This window comes from Chiloscyllium plagiosum, chromosome 12 (genome assembly GCF_004010195.1).
Source record: "Chiloscyllium plagiosum isolate BGI_BamShark_2017 chromosome 12, ASM401019v2, whole genome shotgun sequence".
In the NCBI taxonomy this organism is placed as follows: Eukaryota; Metazoa; Chordata; class Chondrichthyes; order Orectolobiformes; family Hemiscylliidae; genus Chiloscyllium; species Chiloscyllium plagiosum.
The window spans coordinates 53,214,252-53,227,379 of record NC_057721.1 but is presented as its reverse complement, the minus strand read 5'-3'; the positions used below and the strand labels follow the sequence as shown (position 1 = coordinate 53,227,379).

The 13,128-nt window shown below is 37.4% G+C and overlaps 1 protein-coding gene across 4 annotated transcripts in view; it reads left to right on the top strand.

Moving 5' to 3' along the window:
* The window catches only part of LOC122555263 (E3 ubiquitin-protein ligase DZIP3-like), a 32,024-nt gene extending 19,205 nt beyond the window's left edge, over positions 1-12,819 (top strand). The window contains exons 6-9 of one of the 4 annotated variants that reach the window (XM_043701079.1): positions 2,833-2,960; positions 6,173-6,272; positions 7,995-8,090; positions 12,415-12,819. In XM_043701079.1, coding sequence (XP_043557014.1) covers positions 2,833-2,960; positions 6,173-6,272; positions 7,995-8,090; positions 12,415-12,510 — 420 coding nt within the window. In that variant the 3' untranslated portion in view covers positions 12,511-12,819. Of the gene's footprint in view, positions 1-2,832; positions 2,961-6,172; positions 6,273-7,994; positions 8,091-12,206; positions 12,391-12,414 lie in introns of those variants that run through there. The other 3 variants (XM_043701078.1, XM_043701082.1, XM_043701080.1) reach the window with 3 other exon arrangements.
* Positions 12,820-13,128: the final 309 nt, after the last annotated feature.

Below are 13,128 nucleotides of genomic sequence, written 5' to 3'. Positions count from 1 at the left end.
AGATCCTTCCATGAATTGTATAAATCCTGCCCTGATTTACCTTACCAAAATGCAGCACCTCAGATTTTTCTAAATTACGCTCTATTTGCCACTCCTCAGCCCATCTGATTGTCCCATATTACTCTGAGATAACCTTCCTAACTGTTCACTTCAGTACTAATTTTGGTGTCATCTGCAAACTTATTAACCATTGCTTCTATATTCACATTCAAATCATTTATATAAATGACAAAAATCAGTGAACCCAGCATCAATCCTTGTGGCACACCACTGATCACAGGCCTCCGGTCTGAAAAACAGCCCTCCACCACCACCCTCTGTCTCCTAACCTCAAACCAATTTTGCATCCAAATGGCTAGCTCTCCCTGGATTCCATGTGATCTAACCTTATAAGTCTACCATGTGGAACCTTGTCGAACATCTTCATCAATCTTCTTTGTCATTTCTTCAAAAAACTCAATCAAGTTAGTGAGACATGATTTACCATGTACAAACGATATTACTATCTCTAATCAGTCCTTTTCTTTCCAAATACACACAAATCCTATCCCTCAGAATCTCCTCCAACAACCTGCTCACCATTGACATCAGGATCATTGGTGTCTCGTTCCTTACTTTTCCTTACCATCTTTCTTAAATAATGGCACTGCGTTAGCCACCCTCCCGTCTTCTGGCACCTCACCTGTGGCTATTGATGATACGAATATCTCAGCAAGGGGCCCAGCAAACACTTCCCTAGCTTCCCACAGAGTTCTGGGATACATCTGATCAACTCCCAGGCATTTATCCGCCTTTAAGCGTTTTGTGATGTCCACCACCACCACCTCTATAATATGGATATTTTTCAAGATACGACAATTTATTTCTCCCATTATCCTGTGGGTCCCCATGGCCTTGTTCATCTTTGAGGGGCCCTATTCTCGCACTAGTTATTCTTTTGCCCTTTATGTATTTGTAACTCTTTGGATTCTCCTGAAACCTGTTTGCAAAGCGATTTCACCTCCCCTTTCTGCCCTCCCGATTTCCTTCTTGAGTATACTTCTACTGCCCTTACACTCTTCAAGGGTTCCACTTGATCCCAGCTGTCTATACCTACTGTATGTCTCCTTTCTTTTCTTGACCAGAGCCTCAATTTCTCTTGTCATCCAGCATTTCCTACACCAGTCTCACCCTTCACACTAACAGGAACATACTGCAAGTGGACTCTTGTTATCTTATTTGAAAGCCTCCCACTTTCCAAGCATCCATTCATCTGTAATAGCCTCTCCCAATCAACATTTGAAAGTTCTTGCCTAATATTATCAAAATCGACCTTATTCCAATTTAGAGCTTTAACTTTTAGGATAGGTCAATCCTTTTCCTCACTATTTTGAACTAATAGAATTATGATCACTGGCTCCAGCATGCTCCCGCACTGACATCTCAGTTACTTGCCCTGCTTTATTTCCCAAGAGAAGGTGAAGTTTTGTTCCTTCTCTAACAGGTACATCCACATACTGAATAAGAAAATCTTCCTGTAGACACGTAACAAATTCCTGTCCATTCAAGCCCTTAATGGTAGACCCAGTCTTTGTTTGGAAAAGTTAAAATCCCCTATTATTACAACCCTATAATTCTTACAAAAATCTGAGATCTCCTTACAAATTTACTTCTCAATTTCCCACTGACTGTTGGGGGCCTATTGTACAATCCCAATAAGGTGATAATCCCTTTCTTATTTCTCAGTTCCACACAAATAACTTCATTGGACGTACTCACAGGAATATTCCCCCTAAGTACATCCATAATATTATGTTCATGCCACTCCCCCCCCCCCCCCCCATTCCTTCCTATAGCATCCATACCACTTGAATATTAAGCTGCTAGCCCTGCCCTTCCCTTATCCACGTTTCTAAAATAGCTATGATATCCCAGTCCCATATTCCCAACCATATCCTGAGTTCATTTGCCTTACTTGTCAGGCCTCTGGCATTGCAATAAATGCAGTTTAATTTATCAGTCTTATCTCTGCCTTGCTCTTGCCTACATTGACTACTTGACTTGCTCCTCTTCTCAACTGTGCCAACTTCAGACCTTTCTCATTTCTCTGATGATTAGAATGTTTTCTGTATCTTCCTCTGTAGTGAAGAAAGAAGCCGTTTTTTTTATTTATCCATCATTTCCTTATTATCTGCTATGACTGTCCCAGTCACACTTTACTCACTTTACATATGCTTTTCCTTTTTAAATATCTGTAGGAACTCTTGCTATCCATTTTTACACTTGTATCTAGCTTACTTTCATACTCTGATCATCCTCCTGATTAATCTTTTAGTCAGTCTCTGCTGTTAAAAATGGGACCTTCAGTGTCTGTGAGATTTCAAGACACCTCGTTTTTACAGTATGCTTAATTATTAGTTCTGTTGACTTCCCTGGATACTTTTGTATATCATCCAAGAGGTAATACTTATCATGTAAGTATAGGGAATGAGTAATGAAAAGTGAAAGTTGTTTGACTGTGAGGCGGATTATGTCCAATATGTAAACCCCACCTTATTAATGTGCATTATTCAAGCACTTCCTATCAGGGAATTACTGAATAATGGTTGGATCATAAATACTGACTATCTTAGCTCTTCCATAAATCAGGATCGATAATATCAATTGTAACACCCCCACTGCTTGCTGTGCTGAGAACAGCTAATATCAGTATAGAGGATAAATTAAACCACATCTGTCTGGCTTAGCTACAATGTAGTCTTTATAGCGATTTGGAAAGAAAGTTTAATACTAGGAATATTCTTTACTTATCTACAACTTTATCTGTGTGATATATTTAACTTACATTTGTAGAAATCTCAAAGGAAAGCAAGCTCTCAGTATTTACCAGAGTCTCAGCCTTCTCTACAATTGCATGATGTAACCACAACCGCTACCGCAGCCACTGCACCATCCAGTATCTTACAAGGTTATAGAAACAGGTCGGTATTAAACCAATTTCAAGTTTGTTTGGTACTGATGTCTGAATGGAGTCAATCTGATTACCATTGAATGTACATACTGATTATAGGGTAAGAGCATCTCCAGTAGGCTACTGGTTACAATAAATTTAAAATGTTACAGCTGATTATCATCAACCTCCTACCATTGAAATCTTGTTTTCTTCCAGAATTGAATATCATGAAAACTGAACAATATGCTATTCCAATTTGACTTCCTTTTAGCTGCTACAATATTGATATTGTTTCATTAGAATCCCAAACTGTTATAAATGATTTAAATCTACATAGTTGTCAGTGCTGGTGATTACAAACATATTCAATTTATCTTTTAACTGTGCACGAACAAAGAGGTTCCATTGCCATATGTATTGAGCTTGGTGATCTCAGTTCAGTCATTGGGATTGCAATATGTCTGTATTGTTTCTGGATTAAGCAAGGAATAACATAACAGGAATCCATTCATAATTGCAAATGACTGACCCTTTCTAAAATTGTGTGCACAGGAATTAGAGACCAAGAGTTTGCAAGGTTCCTTTGTCTTCCAGTGGATGAGGTATTGGAAGGCACTCTTAGTGCTGTAATCCAGAAAGTTACAAATTCCAGGATGCAATGGCAGAAAATTGATGGCAAAAGAAAGATGTAAAATTTTGTTTCTGTTTAAACTAGGTGTAGAAGGTAGAATCCATTATGGGCTCTATCAGTATTTTGTTTTCTTCCAGTGACAATAAATTTAAGTTGATTAATTCTACCATTATTATATCCTTTCTTGTTCCTTGAATTATGCAAAGAAGGAAAGCAGTTAAATGATGCCTGTAGAACTTTGATTTTTCTTCCCTTCGTAGGTAACTAAGAAACATGACTTTGTGTCTGAAAATTTCAGTAACTAAACATATGATATGAATTTATGCAATTAAATTATGTATTTCACACTTTAACATCCAATATCAGAATGTTTAGGAAAGAGACATTATCAGTGAAAATTTAAAGGTACACATTTATAGAAATGACAGCCCAGAAAGTATTTTGAAAATGTTGCAGTGTCATGGTGCAATTCAGTACTGCTCTAAACCAACAGCCTTGATTTTTGCGCTCACGTTCTGGAGTGGGACTTGAACTCTGAACCTTATTATCCATATCTTCAACTGTTGTTTGCTTTGCTGTTCTTCTAAAATGTATTTTAATTTAGATAATAATGATATTGACTTGCTCTTGAATTGATCATTTAACCACATTGGCTTTGTTTGACTACATACCTTTCTCTTAACTCTGGGGAAATTACTTAGTGAAGTTGCTCAATCGACCTGACTCAGGTCTACCATCAAATTTGCAAATGTAGTCCTCTTGAGATCTCGAAGTATCATTGCATTTTTGTCAACTTCAATTGAATGTAATGATACTTTAGTCACAGTTGTTGAGGTATTTGATATGATATCAAGGTTGTCACACATACTGAACAAGGGTTCCTGATTAACTCTAATTACCTCCCTATCATGTTCTGTAAAGTAACCATTTTATTTTATTTACAAATCTGTTGATCGTCGGCCCTCCAAATTAGAAGGCATGCCAGTGAAATAACATAGCCCTAAGAAAATTTAAATCTCCCAATCTATAGATTTCCAGATTTAAATTACTTCATGTAGTAGCATTTTTTTCCTTTACTATCCAGCATCAAAACAGGATATATCAATTTGTTGTTTTTGAATTTCTACTCCTTTCAAGACCTCAGTGAATAAGGCTTATTTCTAATGGATGCACTAGATATGTCAGCTATATGGCTGTTAGAGGCAAATGACTAAGCACTAACTTTTTTGACTCTAGAGGCACAGATTAGTTGGCATGAGTCATGTTTCGTTGGCAATTGTAAGTTTAGATTTCTTAGTTTTCTTAATTTTACAACATAAGTTGCCAGTAAATTGTCAGTCCTATTTAGCAAAGGCTAGAACAATGCAACATGGGAAGAATATTTTGTTGCACAGATCTGGTAGGAACTTTGATACTTACTTTAGATGCTATGGCCTCGAATCTGGCTATGCAGCATAGTCATTTTTGCTATAATGCATGTGTCTTCAATGCAAATTGGCTTTAACACAATTGAAGTATTTAGATCGTTATTTATAGAGCATGAACTTTCCTTACCTGTATTGACTACAACGCGATTCTGGCCCCATTTGTTTAAATGACGCAGTTTTTTGCAGGATTTTCTTATAATGCAAGATCTCACGAGAATAGAACATTATATCAGAACCAACTGTAGTTTTTTTCAGGGTGCATACTGGGGAGCCATTAAGTAACTTTCTAAGTTTCCAATTTAATAATCAGAGAGGAGAAACGCACTGGAAGTGGACTCATGCCATATTATTAAAAGCCAAAATAATCAGCATACAGTGCCCTTGCCTGAGACAGGCATTAAGCCCTCTATGTTAGCAAATAAAGGACCTACAATGTAGTGGTTCTGAGGCTAGTATTGCGAGATTGATTTGTCATAAGACTGTTGGAGATAGCAGCAGTCAGAAAAAGCAGTTCTATGTGCAGCCAACACATACACTCCTTGAAAGGACAATGCATTAGGCCACAACCAAAAAGTATAGTTATAAAATATATCTGCCTGAATATGGAACAATAGTATTTGTTCTAACCCTAAACTCAAAGACCATGGCCAGTGAAGCTAGTATCACCCCAATTTCCACAGCTACCCGATATCACTGGGTAACTTCTGATTCCTCACCTCTTGGATTGTGTGAGCCTTTCTCATCTCTTACCTACTGGCAGCTGCTGACATTACTCCTTCTCAATATTTGCTCACTTCATTTGCAAACTCCAAGTTATTGTCTGCAGGTTACCAACTCAGTGGTAACAAAGCCCAAGACCAATATTAGCTGTGTCTTGGGATTCAGACACTGGGATGATTGCCTGAATAAAATGAATTTCTAGACCATTGTCGTACATTACAGTCAGTTCTATAACGCAATGATTGTGTTCTTATGCAACTCCGTGTTATAGAAAAATCATGCTTTAGAAACAGCGCTTAAAGTGTTAGTGGTGTAATCGCGTTACAGCCAATACATGTTTTAAAAGGTCATGCTGTAGAAACAGTGTTCCCAATTCACCAATCACATTACAGCGAATTTGCATTGACGAAACGTCAATAACAGAACAACGTACTATGTAATTGTGTGATATTTTCCTTGCAGGTCAGAATTAAGCGGTTTAATTGATCAAGGGCAAACTGAACAGAAAATGTGGACAAGTCTTGAAAATCACAAGGCCTGTAAGCAGTTGATGCAGCAGCAGGTATAAAATGACATCAGATAATGATTGTATTTCTATGGTGTGGTTACTGACATAAAGATCTACAATGCATTGTCTTCTGATTCGGTGACTAACTGATTTCACTATTTTAAATGCACTTCTTTCAAGCATGCAATCAACATATTTCAAAATAATTTTTAAAACTGGGGGTCTTCACAGTGAGTTCATCTCTGTGTGATGTTACTTCTTACACATTAGCAAGGTTGTTAGTCCATGCCGATTTAACCTGTCCTCTGAGGATAGCAGCAGAGACTGGGAAAATTAACTGCAATCCCTGCTGGTGATTGCTGTCTGGTGATCCAAGCTCAAAAATACACAGGTAAACTATCATTGGGTTTACTGAATAATAAAACAGTCTTTCAGCATTTTATGGATTCTGTGGAGTAGAAGATGGTGCAAGGTGAGATGGTATTGCATCCGTAGTTATATCGTATGATGCATGTATTCAGTTTCATTCACTTCAATGGAATTGGACATCTTATGGGTTGTATAGTAGGTAGGTCATCCCCACATTATCCAATTTGATCCAAAGCACAAGCTATATTTGTGCCCCATATATGAATAATTGACCAATTTGCCAAATTACTGAAGAACTGGATGTCCCTATTGAGTTGTTTTACATTTGGAGCACTGCTTTGAGAAAAAAATTGGTGAATAAAGGAAGGGGCATCTGAAGACGGACAGGGAAATCAATATCAGAAAGTGACAGAGAAACTTGGCTGGTGCAGTAACATCTATGGAGAGAAACAAAGTTAACGTTTCGACTTCAATGAGTCTTCTTCCGCCTTTGTGGGCGGCACGGTGGCACAATGGTTAGCACTGCTGCCTCACAGCGCCAGAGACCCGGGTTCAATCCCCGCCTCAGGCGACTGACTGTGTGAAGTTCGCACGTTCTCCCCATGTCTGCGTGGGCTTCCTCCGGGTGCTCCGGTTTCCTCCCACAGTCCAAAGATGTGCAGGTCAGGTAAATTGGCCATGCTAAATTGCCCATAGTGTTAGGTGCAGGGGTAAATGTAGGGTATGGGTGGGTTGCGCTTCGGCGGGGCGGTGTGGACTTGTTGGGCCGAAGGGCCTGTTTCCACACTGTAAGTAATCTAATATAATCTTATCTTTTCATTCTGAAGAAGAGTCCTTGGGCTTGAAAAATTAACTCTGTTTCTCTCTCAACAGATATTGTCAGACCTGCTGAGTTTCTCCAGCATTGTCTGAGTTTGTTTCAATTCTCCAGCACCCACAAGTTTTGCCATCTGCAGTACAGAGGGACCTCAATTATCCGAAGGATATGGGCAGAGAGTATTTCTATCAGTTAATCGAATTCTGGATCTTTAAATGCCGGAAAACATAGTTTAGCTGAGCATCGAGACATTGTGATTTTGCCGGATAATCCGATATTCGGATAATTGAATGCCGGATAATCAAGATTTCTCTGTGTATTGCTTTTATGTGAAGAGGAGTAATGGAGCATATCGTTGCTCCTTTGGTCACTTCATACAATATGTCTGAATGGCATCCCTAGCAATTTTTAACAAATTCCGTTACAACTAGCTCCTCACTTCAAGTACAGCACAGATATAATAAATATTCTGAAAAGCTATTCTGGTCCAACTCTAAAATTAAATCTTGAAACACTTGTGATGTTAGTTTCAAAATATACGAAAGCTTAAAATTCCTCACGTTTTAATCCATTCCTACTTTATGTTCAAGAGTTTTGAGGAAGACCCTTGCGTCATTTGCCATGAGGAATTAGTTCCCCCGAAGGATTGCTATGAACTGGAATGCAAACATATTTTCCACAAAAAGGTGGGTGTACTTCTATAACTTGAAAGTACAGCTGTAAATCTTGTTGAGCACTAATTGTTATCTAGATTTCCACTAACTAGAAAAATTGTGATGTAAATGAAAAAGCATGTATACTTTATCTATATGTAACTGAAAAATTCAAAGGCTGAAACCTCCTCCAACTACGTCTTGGACCATGTACTAATGTAGTTGGTCACTTGATATATGTGTGTGATAATCCCATTGTTCAATCTCAGATCATGAAACAAACAGCATATTGGGAAATTTCTATTTCACTATTCAAATTAGTAAAGTTCAGTCTGTTGTATGAAATATCCAGAATATCATACACAACTGGGAGATCCAGGATTGTTTTACTGTCTGAAGACAAATGTTTTCATAAATTGTTTCTGTCCCTCTGTATTTATGACCAACAAGAATATGTGCACAGGCTTCGTTGAAGTTAGACAGTGCCCAGGAGACAGCAAGGTCTACAGATGCTGGAGATCAGAGTTGAGAGTGTGTTGCTGGAAAAGCACAGCAGATCAGGCAGCATCCAAGGAGCAGGAAAATCGATGTTTCAGGCCGAATGATGATTCCTGATGAAGGGCTCCGGCCTGAAACATCGATTTTCCTACACCTTGGATGCTGCTTGACCTGCTGTGCTTTTCCAGCAACACACTCTCAATTTTGTATACTCAGTCAAATTTCTTGTGTTACGTGTTTAAAGTATACTATTGACTCCATAATTAAGCAACCACAAAAATATTTTTTAAGAACGACTTTGATACCCATCTCCAAACTTGCTTTTAAACATAGCAGAATTGCTTAAGTAGCAAAGAATGAGCACCACCCAGAAAAACATTACAGCAATGTCAGTTCTCATGTTCACTCAAACTATTGACCTGTGAATAGCTCATTTAAAAATAATGTGGTCAGTTAAATATCTGCAGTTTACAAATAAAGCTTAAATTTAGCTAAGTGATTGATGATAGCAATTATTCCATACTGGGAAAATGAGAAATCTGGTTAAAGTTCAGCTTCTATTAAAACTAAAAGCTATACATGTACAAATGCAGAACTTGGGAAATTAATTCTAATCTGTTGTGCATAACACCACGGTAATTCTTTTCAGAATAACTTTATTATCTTGAAATGTGCTATCTCCATCTTCGCTAATGTCCTTTAGGGAAAGAAACTGCCATTCTTGTCAGGTCTGACTTATATGTGACTCCAGACCCACAGCAGCGGGATCAAATCTTAACTGCCCTCTGGGCAATTAGGAATGGGCAATAAATGATGCCCCAGCTAGCAATGCCCACATCCCATGAATGAAGAATTTTTAAAAAGTTTCTTAGCAGAGTTCCCATGGGGTTTGTTCGATATGTATTAATGAACTCAACCTTTCTTATATTGGGTGCAATGATGCAAAGTTTGGAAGAATTGTGAACTGTGAGAATAGTGTAGAACTTAAAGGAAAAGCTGCAAATTTAATGCGTGTGCAGGAGTGGAAGGATCCAAAGTATAAGCACATAAATCATTGAAGGTGGCAGTCCAGATTGCAAACATGGTTTTAATAAAATATGCTATACTCTAGGCTTTAGTAACAGTGACAGTATTAAAGTAAGGAAGTTATATTAAACTAGTACAGAGCATTAGTTCAGCTTCAGCTGCATATTGTGTCTGCTATTGGATGCTACACTTTAGAAAGGGTATGATGGTATTAAAGTGAGTGCAGAAATGATTCACAAGAATGATCCTTGGATAGGAATTCTGTTACAAAGATTGGAGAAAATTTGATTTTTTTTTGGATAACGAAAGGTAATTTGATAGAGATATTCAAAATCAAGAGGGATCTGGTCAGAGTATTCAGGGAAAAAACTGCTCCCATTGATGGAAGTATTAAGAGCCAGAAGGCACAGATTTAAGATGATTGACAAAAGAAGTGACAGCAATGTGAATAAAAACATTTTCACACAGGAAATGTTTGGGATATATGTGATGCACAGCTGAGTGTGTGGTGAAGGCCAGTTCAATCAACACATTCAAGAGAGAATTAGATTATTATCTGAAAAGGAACAATGTGCAGGGGTCCAGGAATGTCACTGGGTAAATTGATCCTGCAGCAAAAAAAAATTGTGAAACTATTGTTCAATAGTTAAAAATAAATCTTGGTGGCTCAGATGCAGACATACTTAAAATTATTTTGTATACATATAGCTATAACTATATGGCCATTTAAAGTTAATTCAAATTGGCATTGCGTAATATTCTCCAAAGCTTTGCTACTATAACTTGACCTCCAGTATAATCCTTATTAACCTTAAATCATCTAATCAACATGAGAAGCATTTTATCATTCCTGCTTGGTTCCAATAAATTAATGTCATTGTTCGACTATAATTTCTGCAAGTGTCATATTGAACACAGATTAGTTCACAAGTTAGGAATCATTCTCTTGCATCCATCTGTGATAGCTATCAACATTAGTGTTTTCATAGCATTTTCCCTTCTTGAAATGTGACCCTCCAGTATGTCACATTATTGGCCAAAAAAACAGTAACTTCATGCTACTTTTTCAGATTTGAAGGCAGGCTTCAAAATTCCCTGAACTTTCAACAATTAGACTGTGTGTACAGTAATTATATTTTATGACTTTAAAAAGACAATCAGTTGAACAGAGTACCACCCTTGCGGCAAAGTAGTACGCTCTGCATTAAATAATGATACTTCTTTTGCCATTCTGAAGCAGCTCAGTGGTTAGCACTGTTGCCTCACAGTGCCAGGGACCCAAGTTCGATTCCAGCCTCGGGCGACTGTCTGTGTGAAGTTTGCACATTCTCCCCGTGTCTGCGTGGGTTTCCTCCGGGTGCTCCGGTTTTCTCCCACAGTCACAAAAGATGTGCAGGTCAGGTGAATTGGCCATGCTTAATTGCCCATAGCATAAGGTGCATTAGTCAGAGGGAAAATGGGTTTGGGTGGGTTACTTTTCAGAGGGTCAATGTGGACTTGTTGGGCTGAAGGGCCTGTTTCCACACTGTAAGGAATCTAATCTAATCTAATCAGCTGCAGGAACTCAGCCAGATGTAGGTAGATGAGCATGTGTACATGTCTAAATGAAAATGTTTATGAATCCATAATTTTCCTACAGACTGACTACAGTTTCAAAATGGGATCATGAACCAACAAACTTTAGCTAGATCTTAATCTGTTAAGCTTGACTGCTGAAGTATACTCATTTACATCCATGCCTGAATGAGAGAGAACTGTATTTGGCTGTTTAAAGAATATATTATAAGGGCTGTAGTAAAAGAACTGCCAGACGGAGATTCTTATCTAGAAAAACAGGATTCATAATTTCATATCATAAGTTTATTCTTCTTCTGTGACAAATACACGATATTTTAGGCATCTGAACATGCATAACCTTGGTGCCCTGAAAAGTACTATCATTGCAGCTGGCTATTTCAGCTCATACTATTAGAAGTGGCCATCTTATTTCTCAGGGCCATACTGTAATCACTGGCTCCACTCAAGGCTTATTCTCATGAGTAATGCTACAAGAGAACTTATAATGAGGAAAAAAGGATTGAACTCCCCAGTTACACACTCACAGCACTTTTATGTGCTTTTAGATTTGAAATTATGTTTAGTTCAATATAATATTATGAGCATTTTGAAGGTTTGCTTTATGCAATGTAAATTGGGCTAGAAACTGTTTCAAGTGCTGCAACTTGAACATTTCAAAGTGAAAAGATTAATTCATTTCAGATGCTCAGAAGAGATTCTAATGCAAATTTTCAGAAATAAATGAGTATTGTTATATTGGCATATTATTGGGAATAAGCAGTGCAAAAATTAAAACTGAAGAGACAAAAAAATTGAAACCTGATATCTTTAAAAAATAAATTGAAAACAATGAATACCCTTATTTTTATGCATTTAGAAGGTTAATTGTAAGAATTCCATCATAAACATGGCTAAGACTCTTTTCAGATAAAATCTCAAACTTACTATTAAATCTCAAACTTATTAAGATTACTATTATGCCCAGGATATTTATTTCTAGACAAGATATGTAGTCAATGATGCTTGATGCCCAGTTTGTTTGGACAAAATATCTCATTTACAATGCAGGACTGTTAAAGAAATCATCCTATTATAACTTAAAGATACAGGACCAATTTACTGCAGTGATGGACATCAAAGCACACATCAAATCACACAATTTTAAATGGTAAATTTTCACATTATTATTTAGAAAGGTACTTGTAATATAGGTAATTTCTACCTCGCGTCCTGACATTATTCTCTAATATCTGAACGACTGTTCTTTTCTTTCCAGTGTATTGATTACTGGCTGAAGGAACAAAGCACATGCCCTATTTGCAGGATTCTTGTGCTAAAGCCAGAAGACTATCCACAGCTTTCCAAAAAATAAGATCCTTTCTTAAAGTAACATTAGACAAATTGGACTTTTAAGCAAGAAAATAGAAATTAGATTGTGGCATTACCTGTATTTGAAATGAACAAAGAGAATAAAGTTATTTAAATACTCATTTCACAGAACTTCATGGTTTGAAATATTTTGGTATTCTCTTTTCACAACATTCACTTTGACTGCAGCCAGTCCTGATTAACTTCATTATTCTTTAAAGTTTTGATGTCTGTATATATTGTTTCATGTAGTTGCTGCAGAGATGGTTTTACTTTGTTTCTAATACCAGTGTTATGGCTTTGGAATCAGGAGTGTAAATAAATGTTTTTGATTTGCATTACTCCCTGGTGAAATTTAATGTAGAAGACATGCAATAGAACTTTAGTTTACAAAACATCAATCTGCTTTATGCTATAGCCTCAAAATATGTGGTCATGCATACAATCCTATCTGACATCTGGACTCTCTCACTTCCACTTGGGACCAGATTAGCATTCAGGAGGCACAACTCTTACAGAGTAAGGAAGAATATATCTGAAGGAAGAATACACGAGGTTTGAATGTGGGACCTGTCTGGCTCAATTAGCCCTAGAAGTGCATTTACCAACTCAGACAGTAGTT